The sequence below is a fragment of the Struthio camelus genome, chromosome 1 (genome assembly GCF_040807025.1).
Source record: "Struthio camelus isolate bStrCam1 chromosome 1, bStrCam1.hap1, whole genome shotgun sequence".
Taxonomy (NCBI): domain Eukaryota; kingdom Metazoa; phylum Chordata; class Aves; order Struthioniformes; family Struthionidae; genus Struthio; species Struthio camelus.
Genome location: NC_090942.1, coordinates 138,622,342 through 138,645,483, shown reverse-complemented (window position 1 = coordinate 138,645,483; position 23,142 = coordinate 138,622,342). Strand labels below are relative to the sequence as shown.

The 23,142-nt window shown below is 40.5% G+C and overlaps 1 protein-coding gene across 5 annotated transcripts in view; it reads left to right on the top strand.

The window, feature by feature from the left end:
• The window catches only part of REPS2 (RALBP1 associated Eps domain containing 2), a 107,700-nt gene that overhangs the window by 72,514 nt on the left and 12,044 nt on the right, over positions 1-23,142 (top strand). For 3 of the 5 annotated variants that reach the window (XM_068919007.1, XM_068918999.1, XM_068918991.1), the window contains exon 14: positions 11,487-11,551. In XM_068919007.1, the coding sequence (XP_068775108.1) occupies positions 11,487-11,551 (65 nt within the window). Of the gene's footprint in view, positions 1-2,131; positions 2,280-2,752; positions 3,264-11,486; positions 11,552-13,635; positions 13,709-23,142 lie in introns of those variants that run through there. The other 2 variants (XR_011136284.1, XM_068919016.1) reach the window with 2 other exon arrangements.

The following is a 23,142-nucleotide window of genomic DNA, read 5'->3' as shown; positions in this document are numbered from 1 at the left end:
AAACTGTTTGTGGTTGCCTGTGTTTTTTGCGTAGCTGTGAAGGCTGCACATATTCTCAAGCATTGCACGGGGAAGTTGCTGCAGTGGAAGTTTCATTGTCTTGATGCAAAGTATTTTCAAAACCCCACTAGCCCCGGAAGAGTTTTTACCACAATATCAGTGTTTAAGAGTGTTAGTGAATTTAACTGGAGGAAAATCATTGCATACCAGTCCATCCTATATAGTCTTTGGCTTACCATCTGAGAGAAATTTAGTACAGCTAGATTCTCTGTGTATTTCTTTTTGTTGAATATATAATCTCTGGCATTTTGCCTAAGTACATATTAAAAAATATTTGGCTGGGTTTTATGCATTCCTGGAAAGACAATAGCAGGGTTGAAATACAAACAAAAATGCCAGTTTACATACTTATGTGAACCTGTTTACATCTTTATTTCTTCCGTAGCCTTTCTGTCTAATTAGATACAAGCTAAGAGTTTCCGAAGTAAGGCCTATGAGCCTGGGGCCTGCAAAGCTTTTCCTCCCCGTTCACAAAGGACTTACTAATTTTGTCAGTTTTTCACAGAATCAGCTGCTCACTAGGGCTACTTGTGGCCTCTTCCATCTGCCCCTGGGTCTTGGGGAGTGACCAGTTTATTAAGGGGCCAAAATTGCCTGCTGCTCAGAGCCCAGCGCTGCCTCTGGGGTCTGCCCACCGCGCAGGAGGTGTGCAGCAACGCCTCCCAGCCACCGCCTCCTCCCCATCTACCCCTTGTGGCAGCAATAAGCCGGGGTCCATCTCGGGGTGCCTCTGTCACTGGGACTGGGATGAGTCTCAGCTTTCTGAGCTGGCCTGAGAGGGAGCGGCAAGTCCCACAGGTGGACCCCAGTAACCTGGGGCTGGGAAGAGGCACAGGGGTGGGAGATATGTCCTGCATGGAGAGGTGCAGGGACTGGTGGGAAGGGGAGGCTGTACGTGCTGGGATGGGTTGGCAGAATCGGTGTTTTGCTGTATTCCGCCATGAATGCAACTTTAGTTTTTTGTGAACAAAAAATTTAGGTGGGTTCGGAGCAGAAGGGTTTGTTTGCAGGGTGAGAAGAGGGGTGGGGAGACAGTAGAGCAGTGTGTGATCATCTAGGGCAGCCCTCACGTTTTCAAGACTCTTTGATGTTGTTACCTGGGCTCCAGTAAAGACACAGAGAAGCCACTTCTTGGACCTGCAGAAATGAGTAAGGTGAAAGTATGGGAATCCTCCATATGCTTTTCTCTGTGCGTGGATATGTGTAAGTGGAGGTAAGATGCGGAGCAAAATACAGCCCTGCCAGGGGCTTTTCTATACACTTTTCCAAGCTTTAAGAATTAAAACAAAAAAACAACAACAAAAATGCAGTCACTGTCTTCAGGCATTTTGTTCAATAACACTTTCTGCCCGTGAAAACTACTGAAGTATCTACTTCTGAGTGATGTTCTGGGCAATTATCTGTGTATAGTCCATGACAGCAGTCCAGGTCTTGTTAGACTGACACATGTGTTTCTGAAATATAATTAAATATATAGAGAGTGGAATACATTTTATTTCCTGTTTAGTTTTGTTTCTCAATCGCACAACTTCTTTTGATTTACAGTTCTGTAGAACAAAAGATACTTGTTTTGAAAAGGGCATTTGCTTTGATGGAACAACATAGCTGTCATGAACGGCGTAGTTTCATGATGATATCGAAGCAGATTGAATGTCTGTGTATAATTCATCAAAGCATCCACATAACTATTTACAAATGAATTTTTGACTGAAAGTGTAAAGTGCTCATTTGCTTTTGAAATTCCTGTCCTGCTGAGGCTATTCCTGCAGTAAAGGATACATGGAACGCAGGCACCGTTTCATACATGAATGTGCAAGCAAATACTCAGTGTAACTCGGATTCGTTCCTTCAGGGATGTTGGTTTCAGCCATACAAGCCAGGGGTTTCAGGCTAATATTTTTATTTTTTTTCTGTCTTTCAAAATGTGAGGTATTGAGTACCATCTTTACTTAGTAAGGGGAAAGCACACTAACATTTTATCAGAAATGCAGTGTTTTCTGTTATGGATGATGATTTTCTAATTACAGTCAGCCCTGCAGCCTCTACTTATCTCTTGTTGTGTTCGTTACAGCTGCCAAGCAAGAAAGTGTCTCCTCTGCGTTTCTGTTTACAGAAAAGAAGAGAGGAAACAGATTTGTTAGTAGGCCTCCACGTTCTCCTAAGTGGACTAGATGCGTCCCCACGTCATTTCTGTATTCCTTCATACGTACGCTTCTCATGTAGGTGAAAACGGTGTTTTTATAAGACTCAGTCAGTACAAACTTCTTTCTGCCCCCTTTCATTTTCATTAATGCTAGAGGAAGGCTGGTGCTGGACATCGTATTTCATCTTCCTTTCACGTCTTTGAAGCGCATGGTTCGTGGATTCTTTCTGATATTTCACCAAGCTATAAAATGAGCACAAACTTTTCTTGAACATACAAGCTTGGTGGGCTTTATTTGCAAAATCTGGAGATTTCTGAATAGTGAAAGCATATTAAAATATCTTTGGGTTTTCATATTTGCCCAGCTACAGCCAAATTTTATGCATTTCTGACCCCTCTTAGGCTATATATCCAATAAACAGTTCTGTAGTTGTGTGAAAGAGAAGATTCAGAGACTTAAAATGACTGCTGCTCCATTGTGATAAACTTTTTGATACAAGCCAGTCCTCTCTGTTGGTTCTCAATATCTCCTTTTCCATGTCTTACTAGGTTCCCATCATTTTTGTAATCCTACACCCTGCCATCAGTTTGCATTGTTGTGACTCCTGGATGAGGCAGACTTTAAGCTCGAAAACCTCCATGTAGAGAAGCTGAACAAATAGTTATCCTAATACTGCAATCTGCTTGCCGCTGCATCATATTGCTAGCTCACTGAATGAATGCTTCTCAGAGGTGACCTTCTCTTTTGGGCACATGGAAATGGGTACTAAAAAACCTGCCAAAGTTAACTTATAAACATAATTATTGCCTTATTATCTGTATTTTTTATGCTTATTTGTATTTTCTAGGAAATAGCTGTATCTGTTGAGGCTAGCTACCTGCAGTTCTTAGTTACTAAGTCAAATCTTTAAGTACCGTTCTTATGCAGCGGATTATGTTGTTTGCATTGCCATAAATAGAGATTTCCCAATTAACTTTTTGATGCAATGTTGAAGTGACAAGAGGAATCTGGAATAGTAATGCTGGATTTAATTGTTTAATTAAATTAATGATGATCTAATACGCATGGCCTCTTCCTCTCATTTCCTGTTTGGTCTTCTCTTTGGTAAAACCCAGCTACTTTCTTGGGCAACAGGGCAGCATTTTGTCCATGCTAAAGTACTATGCTATCTTGCGTATTGCTGTGTTGTGTTTATTAATTAGACCAGAAGATTAAATTAGGAAGGTGATAATTCTGGAGAACCTTTATTTTAGAGTAACAGCAGTGTCAAATACCATTTGTAAAACATTTAATTTTGCTAAATATTTTTTGCACAGTATGCAAGAGTTCTAATGTTGTCAGCTTCATAGTGCAGAGTCAAGTTAACATCTCTGGTTGTCAGGGTATGTAACAACAATTAAAATTAAAAATATCTTTTACAGATGCACGAAAGCAGACAGAACACGAAATTAAACTGCCATTCGTACTGCTTTTCTCCAGCAGTGTACCAGTGCAATGAAAATGCTTGGAAAGTTTCTTAACAGAAGTGTTACTAAATTTTTTTTTTAAGCACAGAATAACTTTTTTGTTTTGGGATTTTATGCCTCCTAGCCCAACCAGCTCCTGATCTGTAAGTGGAGCTGTGGTTTCCCTCCAGTCCTGTTCCCCTTCAGAATCTAGATGATCACTGAGCTGAGCTTATTCTAAATAAAATACGAATGTCTTCTCTCTGGTTTGGGTGGAAGAGTTCTGTGCCCTGCAACCTTTTAGAATGTTTTATGAAGGATATGTGTATTCACAACCCTATAGCTAGTTTCTTTGCCCACCTGGCAAGGGCAAAATTAAGGTTGAATGGGCTGAAGAAAATGGTGGGAATGTAAATGGATGAATGATTGTTAAATGATAGAAATCTGAGTGGGTAACTTATTTCTGCATTTTCAGACTTTTAAATTTTTATGTATATCTTTATATGCTGAGCACAGAGAGTACTTCTATGCCGATTGGAGTAAATCTGAGCAGCCTTTTAAATGCAACTGTTTAATGATAATATGTATAAATTAAATTAAATTTCTCTTAAATTATTATTATTTTTTCCAACTTTAGCTTTTGTGTTTCTAAGATTGAGGAATGGCTTATAATCTGTTTCCATTCTATTACAGGTTTTTAAAAATGGGAAACATTTTCATGAAATTTTAACTCAAAAAAAGTATTTTTCTTCTGAAAATTCTTAAGGCTGAAAAGCTCTTGGCTGGCCCTAGCAGCCTGACTAACCTTGGCTGACCTACTTTCATAGGTCTCACTTGGCTTGCTATATTCCATGAAAAAACGTCAGTCCATTTGTAGAACAGCCTACAGTCCAAGTTAGGAGTTTTCCAGTGGAGGGTCTTCTCTTTCTGGTGTGGAAGACATGCAGGTTGCCTTCTTGTGGGGAAGACTCTGCAGATATGGATATCCTCAAAAAGAAAAGTCTGACCCACTAGTAGGCCTGGAGGGCTGGTGGTGGCTCATTGCTCTTCCTTGCTGTCGTGCACACGTTCTGAATTGATTTATACTGAATATAGTCACAACCAGCAAGTGCAGCTGCAGCTTCTCTGGGAGCCTCCAGCACTCTCACCGGGAAACTCTGCGGGTCCTCAGCAGCGAGAGAAACCCTGGCAACACGGATCTGCCAGAGCTAGGTGGAGGGACTATGCCTCCCTGTGGGTGGAGAATGAAGCTAAATTTAAAATGAGATAGAACAAAATCACAAATAGTTTTCATTTCAGGGAAAGGAAAAAAAAAGGGGGGGAGGGAGGAGAAACAATCCCCAAATAGAAACACACAGAAAATGAAAGGGTAGAGAAAACAGTAACTAAAAAATGAAACAATTTAAGAAAGTGAGGGGCAGGAAGCTAGACGTGTAGAAGACATGGATACGTAACACAAAACAGAATATAGAAAAATCTGTTTTACAGTAAAAACATGCTAAATTGCATAAGGCATTAAAAAGCAAGACATCATACAGACACTCAGCCATAATAGTATTTTGCTTTTTTGGTTTGAAGGTGTCCCATCTAATATATAAGAAAGCGTTCATGTCCTAAGTGAAGTTAAACACCTGGGAGTTCATGCTGCAGAAGTATTCATGCTTCATGGCTAGCTATATGTCTTCCTAATTATTTGGAAAGCATAGATAATTTTTCATGCAACTGAGGTACAAATGGTGTTCTATATGATTAGAACATGAAATGTATCTGTAGCAAGAGTGTGTCTGTGCCAGTAGATACGCGTATCACTCACAAAGTGTGAAGCTTTGTTGCTGAGCAGTTTACCAAAACTAACGGTGAGAAGAGAAGGAATATTACTCGACCTGCAGGCTGTCTCCAGGTCTGGCCTTGCTCGTACCACCCTTGAACTTTCTACAGACCTCGTCACAAAATTAGTATTAGGAATCTTGAGATCTTTTTTTCCTTATTGTTACCTTCTGAAGATTTATTAGTGAGAATTAGTAAATTTCCAGACTCTGGAAAACCAGGTATTTCATCATCACCTTACTAGAATCCTTCATTGCATTTGCATTCCTGGCTACAGGTTTGAGGTTTTGGGGCGGGTTGCGACTCACTGAAGGCATGTTAGTGAGAATTAATAAATCACATCTCTTGAAAAACAATTATTGCACAATCATCTTACTCAAGCTGTAGACAGGAATGTAAAATAATGAAGGGGTGCAGTGAGGGTATCAGTATTATGTGATATCCAAGTGTGCCAGTTTCGACGAACAAGAAGGGAAGTTTTATAAGACAGAGATTAACAAGGACTGTATTTCCAGTTTAGACACAGAACTTTCCATGAAGGTACACAGAACTTTTCTTCTGTGGTGTGCTTTTTAGCAACAGAAGCAGGAAAAATAACTTAGCTCTCCCGACTAGCCTAGGAAGTGCGAAGATGCTGGCTTCCCAAACTACCTAAGGTGCTGAAGCAGCTGATGAGAATCCTTACTCCTCAAGTATAATATTAATAATTCATTTTGTTGGCTTATCTTTTTGGAACTGCTTCCAATATCACAAATCCTCTGCTTTCTGATAGATTAAAACTAATTGGTTGTTCTTCTAGTGAACCTAACTGGCAGCAGATCACTCTGAGGCAATGTAAACTAATGTAAACTAATCTGTGATGCAGCCATCCTCTCCTCTCCTGTGTCCCAGCAATAATAGTTGTGCTGTGGGCTGGCCTGCAGCATCCACCTGAAGAAGAGCTCTACCAAAAATTAGCAGCCAAACCCTACCAGAGGAACTCTATCAGTGTTTTCTACCAACTTCAGTCCTTGAATGGGCCCCACTCCATTGCGGAAGGGGGTTGGAAAATGGAACAGAAATGAAAACCTGAATTTAGATCCTCTAAATCCATGTCAGCCTGGATTTTATATTGGCTGTGGTTGCTGTAGGACTGCACCCTCTGTGTGATCTGACAAACACAGGAGTCTTCCTCCCTTTGGGAATGGCAAGCAAATTAAGAGGAACTATGAAACTGAGCGCCCTTTTGATCATGGGGTGAAAGGTTTGTAGTGCTGAAACTTGGCTCACAACTAACTGTAAGGGCCAGTTCTGGCTTTTGACATCAGATGAGATCAGCTTTCTTTGGCAGGCAGTAACTTGGCCAGAAGGGTGTGAAATGGCTCATGACCTAGGGAAATCACCCTTCTTTCAGGACATTCCTTATATATGTACGTTCTATTTCAGATGGGAAAAAAGAGCACATTTTTTCATCCAAACAGCGTTAACTGGTCTGAGGTGATATCCAAGGTAAAAGGTAGGCATATAAAACTAAGAAGAAAAGCTGCAAATAACTGAAGTGAAATAAATACCTGACATGGGAAAGTTTCAGGAAATATATGCTGCTTAGCCAGTATTAATTAATTAAAAAAGATAGCATGGATCCTGCAGTTGAGTGTGTTGTGGCAATTTCTTTTCAATAATAAGAAAGAAGAGGACAAGTCACTGTCATATAGTTGAATAGGTGCAGCATGTTGCACTTATAAGTTGATCTAAAGTATCCCGAGGGCCCAAATTTTTTCCAGCCTAGTCTTGGTATCCTCTCCTGTTGCACTGCTTGGTGAGCTGAAGGCATACTTCCCATGGTTTAGATAGGACTATGATGATTTTTGTATTTTCTTTGGACTCCCCTTCACAGACCAAATAGGTCAAATAAAGGAGCTGCTCTTGGATGGTCACCATAATTGGTCTCTTCCAATACCATGACTAATGAAAACGTGGAGGATTTATAATCCTTAATTCCTTTCAGTACGTGGTGTAGTGTGTTTTCTACAAGGGAAGCTAGAAGCATGGCAGTTTAGCTAGATAGAATGCAATGGCCTGTTATCAGAATGTGGAATTAAATCATGATATATGTTATAAAATGTTAATTTAGCTCCAGACTGGAAAACCTTTTTTTCTGTTTTTTTTTTTTTTTTTTTTTTTAAATCTAGGGTGCTGTCCTGTTAGTGTTAATAGACCTTTATGATTACCAAAACAGGGCAGAAAAATGGTCCTGGAAGCTTGCCATGCTGATAGTCCAGCATAAAGTGTAAACATGCTAAGAGCTATGATTTTTGTACTGAAAGCCTTATCATGTTCTCTGTGGGAGTAACTAGTGCATGAAAATGCTATCATTTACGGTAATACGTGTGAGATGGGTTACTGGATGTGCTTAAACCGATTTTATTGATACGTATAAGCTCCATCCACAATGCTATCTTTAAGATTTGATATATGTTGCTCACTCTAGTGCGAGTACCACCAAGATGCACAGTTACAAGGCAAAATATGTGAGCACTCGGACAACAAAGGCCCAACCCTGCAGTCTGTTTTCAGTGCGGAAAATCTGCAGGTACTGCTCTGTACACTACCAAGTGGTGTGCTCCCCCAGCATAATTTCCTGTTTTTTTGTAATTGCTCATTATGTAAATAATGTAAAGAGGCTGTTCCAAAACAGGGCAGAATGGGACAGAATACTGGTAGGGCTTGTAAATCCGTGACTTGCATCTTCAGGACATTTTTGATCTCGTCATCGCCAGTGGAGCTGGCATGGACAACTGCTGTGGGGCAGGGAAGAACGGGCATTTTCAGAGCAGCCGCAGGGAAGGATTACTGCGTTGCTGTTGCATAACTTGTAGAGCAATAGGTAGAACTGCAGCAAACCAAACGTGGATAATTGCATGAAGGGAGGTTTACTCCGTCTTACTCCATGGTCCTTCTATCCCTGATCCCTCATGCCTGCCCCTTTTCCCTCTGCTTTTGTGCAGGTTATGAAAACGTCTTTTCAAAGAGCTTATTCAAGCTATGGGTTGTGCGTGCCTGAAAGTATGACGTTTCTCTTTTTTGGTGCTCCATCCCATGGTACTTGTTTTCATTTTGGAAATAGACCTCCACCTGTATTTGTATTTATTTTCAAAGCTAATGTGATGATACCATCTTTAGGAGGAAGAAGTGAGCTGTGCAGGACAGTCTCCCAAGAAGGCAAACATTCTGGAATACGCTAACATTACAAGTCTTCTGCTGATACACATAAAAGTCTATGAGTATCAGTTAGTATTGCCCTCTCTTCGAGTAGTGACACTGGAAAAGGCTGAAGTGTATAACTTGTGCCATTACCTTTTTTCCCATTGGCCCTCTGGAATAAGAAGTTCTTTTTTAATAATAAATTATTATTAGTCCTCAAAAGACTAGTAACTCTGAGTCTTGTCGAGCAATTGTGCTAGCATAAGCATGATTTCCTTCAACAACAGGCCAAAGATGTTCTGCAACAGCAAGAATTTTATGAATATTTCATGAGTAGCTTAAGTTAGAATTTGCAGGATTAAAAAAGAGGAAACTAGGTCAAATGCACATGGTGTAAGCATCCAACTTCTTTAATGCTAGATTCATATATGTCATATTTTGAAAGCTGAAGAAGCAATTTTTTTATTTTTTACTTGACCGTTTTACAGAACGACTACTTTTCCCTTCTGAATTTTGTGGGGCAAACTCCAGGAGTCCTGCAGAGCTTCACGCTACGGGACTTGGGAACAGTGCCAGGACATGTTTTTCCAGCAAGACCAGAGCCTTTTGAAGTAAAGACTATCCTGTACTTTTCTAGGTGTATCACTGAATTTGAACAACTGGGGAGCAGGATAGTAGGTGGTGTATTCTCTAGAGCAACACTGAAGTTCAGGCCAGTTCTCAGTGGGTGACTCTCTTGCAGTAATGCATCTCGGGGGCCTGCCAGAGTTTAAGCCACCAAATCTTAAGTGCTGGAGGAGGGCTATGTACCTTCAGAAGGCCAAAGGAGCAGCTGAACCTAGTGCCACTGATGCCTGAGCATGGGTGTCTGCCTGCCCTTGGCCTGTCCTGCTACTCTGTAGCTTTGTATTTGAGCCGCCAGGGCACATTGAGAAGTTTGTGACTCACGCTACCTGCCTTAGCCATGACATTTGAGCTGTGCGGAGGAGTACAGATGATGGCGTTGTAGGCATAGTAACTGGTGGTGACGGGCAGGTAAAACGCATGCAGATGTTTCCACTGAGCTTTGAAGCACAGTTCCTGCAAGATTTCCTGAAGTCAAACTTACTAATTTGAGCATATGTACTTGTCTGCTGTTAAGGTATGTTGCTGATTGACCTACAAAGCTCTTGTGTTGAGTTAGATTGTGTTTTCAAATACTGCTTTTAACCAAAGCCCCTGCCAGTGCTCAGATAAATAAAATAATAATACAAAGTTCAGACTAGAAGAAAGGAAGGTTTCTTATTCTGCTGTCCGTTTCTAAAGATTAGTTACCTAGAAGAGCTAGAGAACGTGGGGGAGAAGACATGCTAACATTGCAACGACTTTATAAACAGAACTAATTAAACACAGGAGAAAGGTTCCTAATCACTTAATCTGTTTTTTTGGAATCTCTTTTACACCTGTGGGTACGACCGTAGCTCCCTTGCTTAACCTGAGTTGGGTTTTAATTGTCCTACCTCCCTCTTTGGCACTGTGTGCAGCGATTTTAGGCTTCATTTTCGTTGATGAGGTGGTGATACACAAGATGTAAAAAAATAAAAAATAGTAATAATGTATTATAAGCCTCTCTGGAGCTGTATAGAGCCAATACAACTGTTCTCAATATTTTCACCCACACATTTTCACTCTGATGTCACTGCTATCCTTAGTGTTTAATATCTTTTATCTTTTTTTTCCAATCGTATAGACATTTGTAGTCTTAGTGTGTCAAATATGTAAATGGCTAAGCTGTAACTAAGCTCGTAGTGGTCTTTGTGGCTTTTTAAAATATTCATGGAAATAAAAATTACTGTCGTAGCATTATTGTGGTAAAAGGCATTCCTAAATTTAATATTACATTCTTTCCTTTACAAATAATCATCAGTGCAAGATGGGACTGTCTTGCGTCTTTCCCAGTGCAAGTGCAGGCACACAGTGCAACAGGGGCCTCAAGAAGGGCAACCCACCAAAGGCTCCCGTCAGTCCCCTTTGATATCTGTGTGTTAGCCTCATCCTCCTCTTTGTAGCTGATTTTGGAGGGCTTCATCTGTCCTGTAGTTTTGTCCCGTGATGGGTTTCAGGTATTTTAAGGAAACTCAGAAATAGAGTGGCTGGACCCATGTGGTTATTACGCTACGTTTGTGCTGGCTTAAACTGGAAGTCTGGATTGTGTTATGTTGAAGGGGCCTAAACTGGCCATTAGGGATTGTCTTTTTCCCCTGATTTCTCCTGCTCCCCCGAGAATACCCTCAGTGAGTAATAACAGTCAAAGATAAAAAACAAAGCTAATGCAAACCGATTTCTTGTTGGTACATTCAGGGTTACATCTTTCTAATTCCATGGCAGATGTTTTCTTTTCAGGGTACCCCACCACACCCCCGTCATGTAGAGTGTTTTATCTGCAGTGACCTCTGATGTCTACATTAGATACTGAGGCATCACTTTTAAAAAATACTGTAATGCTAATGACAAAGAACAAAGTCCTAAGGATAAATAGACCCCCTTTCGGGGGTTCTTTTACTAGAATCAGATTGCTTTAGCTATAACTTTTGTGGCTAACTGGCTTCTATCTTTGCCTTTTGCCGTGGTGTTGTGGATTTTTTTACAGCAATTCAACCACTACTCTTTTTATAGAATGGTAAACAGTGGAGGAAGCTATTTCAAACAGGGCTGGCTCAATAAGGTCAAGTTTGATTTCTTTTATTAAAATGCTGAATGCTGTCTCTTCATTAGGAATTGTCAGGGAAATTATTTCTGGCTATATCCGTGAGTGAGTGAAAGTGTTTTCTTTTCTCTCGCTGTTTAGCTGTGAGGTCTGGCTGGCTGCCCCCACCACCACCTGCATTGCCCCCTCGACCTTCTATAACGCAGGTATGTACAAAGTTTTAGCACTTTGCTGTGTATTACTCCATATTTATATTACTGTTACGGTTAAAACAAGTTAGCTTGGACATCTCGGCTCTTCTCATTCCCGAGTTAATGCGCACCTGCAGTTTGCTCAGCAGTTCCATACATGTCCTTTTTTGTTGGTCTGTCTAGTCAGCGTGTTGCAATGTCAAATTACCGAGTAATTAAATCTCTTTGTAGTGAAGCCGGTATGCACCCACTAGACAAAACTATAGATTAAAAGCTACTAAGGCTAGTCTACTAATAGAGTTTGAAGGCATGGGCTTTTTGTATCTCAAGCTTCAAATGCTCACAGGGCATCTGTTAAGGGAGCCAGAGCACGGAAGAGTTTATTTCACCCGTAGGTGTGAAAAGTCACACTAAAAGGAAGTGAATTCCATGTCAGTTATTTTATTAAGTTTCCAGCCACTGATGGCACACTTTTTTTTTTTTTTGTCTTTTAGAGCATCACACTGCCATAGCACAATGCAAATAGACATAGTCATGAATATCTGCGTGCAGATACTTCTTCATGTTTTAGGAAATGATGGAGAATCAACGTCTTGTTCTTTTTATACTGTTGGCTCTGTTAATTCTTAGGCAGCAGTACACTGTATATATTACTCTCTTAAGGTGAGACATAAAATGGAGGACAAGTCCACAGGAAAGCTAACAGCCCATTGCACACAAAAACTAGGTGAGACACCTTTATTGGGCCAGAAACAGTCACTTGAGTTTTGGATCTGCTCTAAAAGTCTGATGTTAACATCTTATGATAGAATTATTACAAGGCTTGCTGTCACCCACAGCCACACAAAAAGAAATGTAATTGTTCTCTTTTTACCCCCAACCCTCCTTATCTGTGTCTGAAAGTAGCTAATTTTTTACCTTGAGGACCGTAGCGCGTTCTGGTTTGAGCATGTGTGCTTCCCTTCTGTCAGGATGGCATTCGCTTTGCTGCTTAGCACAGCCGTCCAATTTCTGCTTTGTCTAATGTTGTCGGAAGAGCAGCGTTTCCCTGTGGCCTTCCTCTGATCCTGCGCCACTGCTTCCTGCCTCCCATCCGTTCTGCCTGCCAGCAGCTACTGACAAAACCTACAGCAACCCTTCTGCCTCTGCTGTGATTTGTGCCAGCTGTCACAGCCACTCTGTCTTCCTGTATTGCAAGCCCTGTTACTGCCTTCTAGAGAAACAGTAAATATAGCAAATCCCAGTTCCTAAGGATAAAAGCATTGTTTTCAAGCAAGATTTTGCTAATTGTTTATTTTCCTGTCATATGATAGATTTTACACTTCTTCACTGGGGCAGTGAGGAGAGATTTTAATTTATAAATTCATGTCCAGCAGCTTCCTTACCACATCACAAATACTGAACCAACTGCTCATCCTACCCTGCATGATGTAGAGTACAGGACCTTTCTAAATTTATAAACACAGAGATTCTCATTTGAAATTCTTCATCCATTCCTCTCCAATATAGAAGTCTGTCTTCTGAAAAAAGGAATAGCTTCTGTCTAGTCGATATTGAATATACAGCTGATGTTTTGCTTACATGTATTACTTACATTTACTCAATTTATTTCTGATGATCTGTAAAGATATTTAATCAAATATCAAAATATTATTTTCCTGATTTCTAACAAAACTGTCTATAAAAACATTTCTTGAAACCATTTAAACTTCACCTTTGTCACATCCTGTTTGTTTTGTCACAGAAAGACACATTCGAAGACAAAGGTAACCAGCAGTAGGGGTGTATGTGTGAGGGGGTCGTAATTCAGCTTAGCTGACCCTCATGAATGGCCTGTAAGGAGCACTAGGCATATGGATTACATTAGTCCAATGGGGCCCTTGATTTAAAGAGCATAAAGAAATTGGAGAGAGGGATCTGCTTTCAAAACAGAGACAGGATCAAGAACTGAAGAAAAGCCATGATGCTGAAATGACACACTCAGCTTTTTCCTGTTTCAGGATTTACCAAGCTCTTCTTAAATTTCTGTTTTAACTTCTTTTCAACAATGTTATTGAAAATCCATTTTATTACCCTAACATTTTACTGTATGCCTGCAGTTAAGTACTGTGAATGACAAATGTAGCCTGGAAATGAAGTGAGCCCCACATATTTCAGGTGGCTGTGCACCGTGTAAGTATGCTTGTGGTGTGATTATTTTGGCTGTGCTTTGAAAATCACTTGATGGAGGAGGAAAGGGAAACAATTTCTTCTGAAAACTGCAGTTTTCTGTGGATGGCTGAAAAGCAGCTTGGACCAGCGGGCTCTTTAGCGTGAGACTGAAGGGCTCATTGGACGTAAAGACCAAAGTGCATAGAAGTGCCGAGGGATCGGTACTATGTTTCAATAAAGCAGAAGTCCTTCTGTGAGCTTAATCAATAGGAATATAGAAACAGCTTCTTTACTTTGGTCCCTGGTTGGTGTTGTTTTTCGTAACATTTGTTTCAGTCTTAAGGAAAACATTATTTTTCCTGTCGAACCCTCCAAGGTAATCAAGCTCAACAAGTTACTGAAACACTGGTTATTCATAGCGTGCCAAAGGTCTCCAGTCATATCACAAACTTACTAAATTATATATCCACATCCAAATCTGCCTCCATAATGCAGTTAGGTGAATAACGGGGGAGAAGGACTGGGGCACTGGATGAGTGTAGCACGAAGTAAAACATACAGCTGATAGAGCTGTGGCTTGAAGTCCAGGTCTGCTTCTGTTTTGACCACGGTGCACTCCGTTTTTATTGTATAAACGAACCTCACTCATAGCTCACTGGAGACACAGACTTATCTTGACAGGCTCAGTTCTTGGGATCTTGTGGTGACTTATCAAGTTTAGAAGGAAATAGCGGCTGGGCTGGCTTCTCCAGTCTGGGTTCCTGCTGCCAGGCCATGCCATTTTTCATTTTACTGTTGGGAGGCAGACATATTGACAGGTGTGGATACATCTATTCTTAACCTCTACACCAGATTTTAAGGTTAGTGGATTAACTATGCGTTTCTTTCTTCATGATTGTCTCTGAAGAGCTGTGGTACCTCCTTGTCCTCAGGATTTTTTTCCATTGCCAAAATCAGCATTGTATCGACTTCCATCTGCATCAGTCTACAAACTGCACCCTAGTTTTCTCTTAATTTTTCACCAGATGCTTTTCTAATGCAGTGATGCTTTCATCTGAGGTCCCTGTGATGACTATAAATAAAGATGGACAAAAGGCAAGCTGACATAATATGGAGAGTTACCATGATAGACTATTATCTCCAATTTATCATCTTTTATCCAAATTACATCCTATATCTGCCAGCCATTTTGAATTGATGTTTCCAGTATGATGTTGTGAAATGTAGCATGAAATGCTTTATTAAAATCCTCAATTCATATTGCTTTTCTCTTAAAAGAAAAAAAGGGAAAGGCAGTTTAGTTTTGCCTAAATCCTGTGGAAGGCACTTGTAAAGACTTTGTATGGAAAAAGGCTGATGCAAAGACTCGAGTTTTGTTTTGGATAATCTATTATTTTGAAATATTTTCTTTTTACTACTGTATATATGTCTGTACATAACTTTGACAATGAATCCCCAGTGGCATGCGTCACATGTGGCAAGTCTGTAGTAGCTACTTGGATTTAAGACTAATTAGCATTGGTTTTCCTTCTCCTTCTGACCATAAGTATGTAATATGCTCCAAGTTATTGCACAGACTTAGGTTACTGGCAGTGCCCTGATCTCTCTTGCTCACTTCATGTGGCCTGCTATAGTTATAGCTTTTTCTTGTTTGAGGGAGAAAAAAAAAAAGGCTACAGGTCGTTAGTTTGTTTGGCCCTGTGAGTGATGTCATACAGAATGGACAATTTGCAGCTCTTTGAAATATCTGCTGTGTATTGTCTGGGCTTGTAGAGAAAAGTGTCCAAGTCATTTTTTTTCTGGTCCTGTGTTCCTAACTTAACAGTAAATGTAAGTCATCAAGGAGAGATGAAATCACTGTAGCTTCAAAACTTTGTGCTGCCCCAGGGTTACCTGGAAAATCTGTGTGACTTATAGACAGTAAGAATCATGACAGGAAGGCAACAGCATACATAGCTGATTTTCAGTGACACAGATTTCAAGCAGAAAATAACTTTGGATGCACATGAATAACATTCCATTGAAACTGGGCTGGAGCTGAACATGCGTATGCACATCTCAAGCCTGATGTTATTTTTTTGATGGAAACCAAAATAATACTTTATTGCTATTGGCTTTTAAGCCTACAGAAGCCATTTACCACAGCTGCTTACTATGGGAGATTGAGTAGCATATTTATGTTAATAGGACTTACGGATGAACGCTGAAGAGCAAATATAACTCTTTGGGATTTTATCCAACATCAGCTAACTATCTGCAGCATTCCACAATTAGATCAACCTTCCTTTATTTAAATTACCCTGTTTCAGTACCTTCCTGTCCAGTAATGATGATACATCTTCAGTCCTGCCTGTGCTATATAAGGGTTTTGGAAAACAGTGGGACTGGAAGAAAACTCTATATATCTTGGCTGAAAACACTGTTGTTCCTAGTGTCTTCTCCCAGAGTCTAAATTTTAAGCCTGTTGATTTTGTAAATTAATGCTGATTTGCGCTGGAGTTTATTTCTAGAGAACCTTGGAACCTAGTTTTCCCCCTGGTTCTATATTGGCAGTTTTGACAGGCACTGGAAAAGTTAAACACTGAGGCAAAGTTTTCAAGTGAAATTGGGTAGATAGACATTTGCTGACTTTATCAAATTGAAGTATTTTAAGTGCATTGCAGTTCTAAAGATTAAAATCTCGCTATATTATATAAACTCACAGTTAGACTGTCAATTTAGTGACCAATCGCTAGTATTAGAAAGTATGCATTTGATGAAATCACGGAGATTGTTGTGCTACGGTCTCAAAGTGTTGTGAGGGATGATGGGTGGGTCACACTTCTCAGCTATAGGCACCTGGTTCTGTTTGAAAGCTAAAATATTATGCTTTTTAACATATTTAATGTTCAGCTTTCACAATGTTATTTGAAACTTTCTAATTCTTTGAAGCTTTGTGACCGTTCGTCATTAAAAATTGCAAGTGAAAACTGGGACCCAGTTCAAGAAGTTGTCTCTACTAGCATGCCTCCCTGTTCTCCTGAATTCACAAAGAGGCACAAGTATTGGGTGCACTCAGGCTGTGGCTGCAATAGTGAATTAACCATGCCCACCCTGATCGCTGGCACCGAGGCCAAGAAGCATAGAACAGCTCGCGTCCATAGCGCTGAAAAGCGCTGGCCTCCTGAACAGGACAGCCTCGTGCAAGGTCTGTGTTGGGAACCGATCCTGGCCCCGGTGCCAGCTCCTGACTTTGCCTGGGATTTGTCTGAGCGCTGGTTGGTCCAGGCCAAAAGCAAGCCTGTGACTATTTTAACAATTTAATTGCATAGACAATTAAGTTCCTGTTTCCCGTAGCGCTCCTCTTCTCAAGAGTAGTTTACTACTGTAAACATAGCAACGCTGTCTCCATACCTAAGAATTTGGCACTGAGTGAAGACAGCAGGAGTACAAAGCTGTAGAAGCAGCAGTGCTGTGCTTGAGCAGGAAAAAATACTTAAGCATTTATAGAGACCTTTGGGCAAAAACGCTGGATACCAGAATATCTTAATGGTTAGGCAGAGCTCCTGCAGATTATCTGGCCCTTGTCATCCACGATCAATTCACCAAAGAGTATTTAAGACCAAAGAAATATTCCATTTTCTGTTATGCTCTTTGGATCAGGATCTTTGTATATGAGGATGATGATTATTTTCATGTTTTAATACTGTTCAGACATAAGTAGAACTGCAAATCCTGACAAGCTGATCTCTGTAAGGCCTCCTTGAGTGTTGGATTCTTTTCCCTCTCTGCTGGCCAAAACAACCCACACTTGCTGGTCCCCAGGATATGTTCTGTGCTCTGCCTGTTTTTACAGACATTTGGATAAAGCTAGAGATATATAGAGGATGGGATAGGGTTTGCTTATCTCTGTTACAGGGGTTGTTTTGAGAAAGTGTTCAGCCAGCAGAGGTGCCTTCTTACACTGCAAAATTGTGTGAATCAAGTGTTGACAGGATACTGGAGCTTTACGGGAAGAAACTTTTTTGTTGTAGAAATTAAAAAAAATGTTGCCTTTGGCAGCCTTCTATTTGTATATATCATGATAGTTTTCCAGATAACCTTTTTTATATTAAAACAAAGGAATGCTTTTCTAGCTTGCATTTGCAACCAATGTATAAGAAAAGGATGGGCTTTGTTTTTGCTTTTTTTTTCTTTTTAAATAAACTCCACTGTTTTGGCTGCAAATTAACATATTTTGTATAATCAGTGTATTAGATACTGAAGAAGTCTGTAACTGTAATAATACTAAAAGTCTTCTATATCATGAAAGATTTTGCCATCTGCCACTTTAATATAATGCAAGTGGATTATCCTCCGCTGGCATGAAAATTTTATATTAAATCTAAAACGACCAGACAAAATAAATTATGGTGTAAGAAGTGGTGGAAACTAGTACAGTTAGAATTGAATTTAGGGAGTAGTTGATGGATACCATAAAATCCTTTCTAAAGAGCTTTCTGGGAGGGTGGAAGAAGGGCAAACATCTTAATTAAAATATATTGTAATAATTTTTGAATTTGGCTTCATATTTATTAAAAAAAAACCCACACACACGCACCCAGGAATCCAATACCTGTATCTCTAGTGGAATGCACGTACCCCTTTCTAGCTTACATTAATCTGGTTTAGTGGAAGTGCAGTGTTGAAACAGATTGTTAATGCTTCCATCTGGGTGCTCTTCTTTCCTTGCAAATGGGCTGAACATTGCAGCAATTCATTTATATTTACTGCCTTTTTTCTAAACCTTATCACTAGCTCTCAGATAGCTCAGGAAAAGAAAGCTTATCAAAACTTCAGGGCTGCACAGTGCTGAGAAAGCAGTCAGCACACTAAGACCCTGGCACCTTGTTACATTTGCATCCCTATGGGTTTTCTTTCTGTCTTATCATTTTCAGTTTCTTTAACAAGCAATAGAAAAGAATTGATCATTTGGTGTGGGATACACTAGAGTCACAAAAACTGGAATTGAGACATCTTGACTTCTTAGAAATTGCCATTGGACACAAAAATATGAATGTTTAGAAAGGAGAAAAATGCTTAAATGAACCTATGTAGAGATGATAAAAGATTGCAGTGGGCACATCCTGAGCATTAAGCCTATTTAGTATCCTATTTTTTATAGATAAGCTGTTCTCAATACCTTTTTGCAAATCTAAGTAGTGACACTGTAAGTAATGATTATGGACTACTTCAGTGAATGCACAGAGATAATTTCATTCCTTTGAGTAGCGCCATTGACTACAATGGGACTATTTCCATATGTAAAGTTACCTGGGAGCATAAGTGTGGGCAAGACTGACTCCAGAATATATGCTTTAGCTCTTGCAAAAAAGCTGTTATGTAACAGAAGTATGAAAGCTCTGTGAAGACCACCTGGAGTGGAAGATGAGTTAGGGATTGTCTTGAAAAGTGGGTGTGAAATCTGTATATAATCCAGCATTGCATAGCAAAAGAACTAGAAATGTAAGTGAAGAACTAGTTGTGAAGTGATTCCTTACGTTACTCTGGCAAAAATCTGAGGCTTTCAAAGCACTTTGTGCTTAAGTGAGTGTTGTCTATCCTTTTATAAAGGTACTGTTAAGTGTTGTCATGTGGAGCAGTAAGGTTATGAATGGCTGGTCCAGGACCATACAGTGAAATAAGGAGCATATGCCATTCCTAATACTTGCTCACCGCCCTCTGACCATTAGGAACCGCCTGTCCTAGTGCTCACTATTGGCCATAGGCTGCAGGTTGGTCACTCCTCTGGCTCTGGCCCTTCTACAGAAGCTGTGTCGACCAGTTTTATTTTCTGCCTGGCAGAATGTGGAGGATATGACTGTTTCTAGAAAATATGAATATGTAGTGGGGGAAAAAGGAGACATCCCCTAGTAATAGCTGGACTTTTGTCTTTGTAGACAGTGAAGCTCTTCACAGTCTTTGAAACAGGATACTGTGTTTTCTGTAGTCGCTTATAGTTCTTCCCAAACATTAAGGTATTCTCAGGCCTGGTCCGCAAAGTGTCTTTTGTACTACTGGAAGTGTTCTGACACCTGAGCAAAATTTGTGTATCCCGACTAGTACAGTTGGTGAAACCTTGGACGTGGACACAGCCATACCAGTATGCCAGCACTTCAAACAGACATCAGTTACTTACTCCATTCCCTGGACACGAATGAGACTCTTCTATTTGATTTTTTATTTTTTTTTAATTTTGCAGTATTGCAAGTGGAAACTTCCAATATCGCTTGGAGGGTTTTTCCTTTAAAATCTGCGTGGGGCCAGTGTGGGGAGATAGCGTGTTGCGAGAGTACTTACAAAGTCTCTAAAGCCTTGCCTAGAGAGGTCTCTTGGGCTAGCTGTACCAGAAAACCTTTGCATTGACGCAGGTTGCAGTTTATATATAAGGTTTTTGCCTGGGTTAAATGCTGTCAGCCCCTGAACAAAATCCGTTGCAACAGCATGCAGATTCTTCTGTCATCAAATGCTGCAAATAACTGATGCATAGACCAGGCTTCTGTGTGAGAGGGGAGAGAGAAGCTCCAGAGAGGCCCTCCGTCCGGGTGCCTGTTGTCTGCCCACCGTGTGAATGAATCTGAACCGTAGGTTCAGTCTACCAGCCCTGAATGTGAAGGCAGCTATTTTTTACACGCTAAGCAAAACACTCGGGAGTGGCCTGTTCTGTTTGCCACTAGGTGGCACTTTGGGGACACGGCAGTCACTCGGCTTTATTCGTTCTGCACAGGCTGCCTCACCAGAACTGGTGTGGGTTTGGGGGTTTTTTTTGTTTGGTTGGTTGGTGGTTTTTTTGCTCTTTATTTATTTTACTGTCCGCCTGCACTGTCCATTTGGTTGCTGAGGTTTGTATACCCGGCTGGGATGGTCCTCACTGTCTTGACAGCAAGGAGTAACGGCCAGCCCCATGGCTCCCACGTCAGCCAGTGGGTATGAGACCCTGTCGTTGTCACAGATGTTGTTAGGCTGCCAGCCACATCTCCACACTCAGCCAGTAAGAAATACATGTTGCGCCACTAAGGACTGTGATATTGGATTGCTGGAAGCTTTTAAGTCTTACCCTTTGGCATCAGCATCAGCCCTCCGTTTTATATTTGCTTCCACGAGGACACAAAGTTTGCCCTTTTTCCCATTTCAGTTTTCTTCAGTTTAAAATATTATTCTCTCCTCCAATGAGAAATGAGACTTTTTTTTTCTCCTCCAGGTGCTGTTTCTTATTCTAGTTTCTATTTTCCTGTTTGCTTGTAATTGACATTGTGGAGTACAAGTCTGTTAGTCACTTCTGTATTACTTGGTCAGGCTGGTTCTTGAAAAGTTGCATAAAAATACACAAGATCCATCTCCCTCTTTCATTCTGTGGAGTTAGCTACTGTATTCTTGCCTTGCAGGCAAGGTTTAACGAGCAGAATTTAAATAATGCTCAGGAAGCATCACATAACCTAGTGCCAAGGGGGGTTCCCTGAGCACTAGCTTAGTTTGGGCACCAGAAACTGCCTGGCCAGGTTAGAAGGGGTATCTAGTGCTCCCTGTCCAAGATAGGTCATTCAGAGCTGGCTCTCACTTATCTCTGTCATTACGCTGTGTTTGGCAGCAAAGCTATATCATGAGGTCCTTATATTATACGTATTAGATGGGTCCCTGAAAGACTGTGTTTACTCTTGCTATCCCTAAATGAATGCTTTGTCAAAAGGATGTGTATTGGGACCGAATTTATTGTGTGACTCTATGAGGTATTTGAGCTTTGCTATCCCAAATCATTCACGAAAGCCTCATAGACTTTGCCAGACTACTGTTACTGGTGCTTGGCACCTTGATTTCTTTCAAAGATATAGAAAGTAGCCAGAGAAATCAGGGAATTTATGGGCTATTCAGCTTGCTAACAAAGAAACGCTGTGTTGCATTAAATGCTTTTTTAAAGATCTTTGATTTTTGTGGACAGAAAAGAAGATTGCTTTTTTCCATTTCACTCTCCTGTATGTACCAGAAGTCACTGATTGTGACAGAAGCTCTTCAATCCATGAATCAGTTTCCAGAATTGAAATGCTAATATCCAGTAGGTATTAAAATCCAAATATTTAAAATATTAGTATTCAAAAACTACTGGAAAATTACAGTAGACTTATCTTTTAGCATCAGACAACACTGAAGATGTAGCACAGTTAGAAGAGTGGGAGAGAAATCTTGTCAGCCAAGACATGTTTTCCTCCTCTCCAGAGGAGCTGCACATGCATTTAAAGGAAGATCACAAATCTCACCCTCTGTGTACATGTTCAACATCATATAGTTGAAGAACAGCAGTAGCCTGACAGAGCTCCTTTTCCCCTGCAGCTTTTTGTTGAGTTCTTATTGTTTGTGTTATGAAAGAAATGGAAGTGGTATAAAAAAAAAAGTCCCTCCTTTTTTAAACATACCAAGTTCTGTACGTTCTGTCATTTTTTTTTAACTTGCAACTAAGCGCTGTGAGTCTTGTGATGGAATTTGATGAGTCTAAGCCACAGGAGATTAGACTCTTCAGTGCATGACAGATTATTATGGCTAAAGTTCTGGCCCCATTAAAGTTCGAATTTTACCTTGCACTTTTTTTTAAGACACAGGCTTTTACTCTGTAGAAATGAGCCATTTTTGAGAAAAGAGCATGGCGGCAGGTTGCCTATGCTGCTTGGGGGGCCCTTGTTAGCTGGGCTCCGTCCTCACAGAAGTTGGGAGAGAGCAGAAGAGGCAATCTGTGAGGGCTGAGTGTCCTCCACCTCCCCCCTCCATCCTTCTCCCCCTCTCCCCTTCTTGAAGAGCCCCCAGATACCTTCTCTACAGAAAATGGCCACACCAAGTTTATCGTAGTGTACTCAGGGACAGGTAGGTCCAAATCCTGGTACCCTCCCTTAGCCGAAGTGCTGCACCATGTCCTGGTAAAGCAAACTCCAAAGATACGGGAAGATTTGGAGGCGGGGAAAGAAAAGATCGTACGCTCCATTTTGACTTTCTTCTTTGGCAGACGTATTGGAGGCGGTGTATTTTTTTTTCCTTAAGTGTAGACCCCTGTTTTGAGTCTTCACCTAGGTTTCTGTTTGAAACCTGGTAAGGAAGGAAGGAAGGAAGATTATTTGGCTTCTTTTTTGACCTATACTTTTAGTAACTTTATTATAGTTTTTGGTATAATTCATACTTTCTCACCCCAGCCTTGCATACTTCAAAGGCAGAGGCTTAGTCCAATGAATTTTCATCAATTTCAGGAGATGATAAGGTGACAAGGTGCAACCAAGATCCTTCTAGCTTTTATTCCCCACCCTGCCCCAGGACTTAGTTTTTTCTCTGAGTAGTTAGGCAATAAGGGTAACTCTAGAAGATATCTTTGGCACTAGGTCATTTATATTCAGAGACACAGTTCCTAACATTTCTCAGAAAAAAAAAAAAACTTTTCTCTTGTTTTCCTATCACAATAA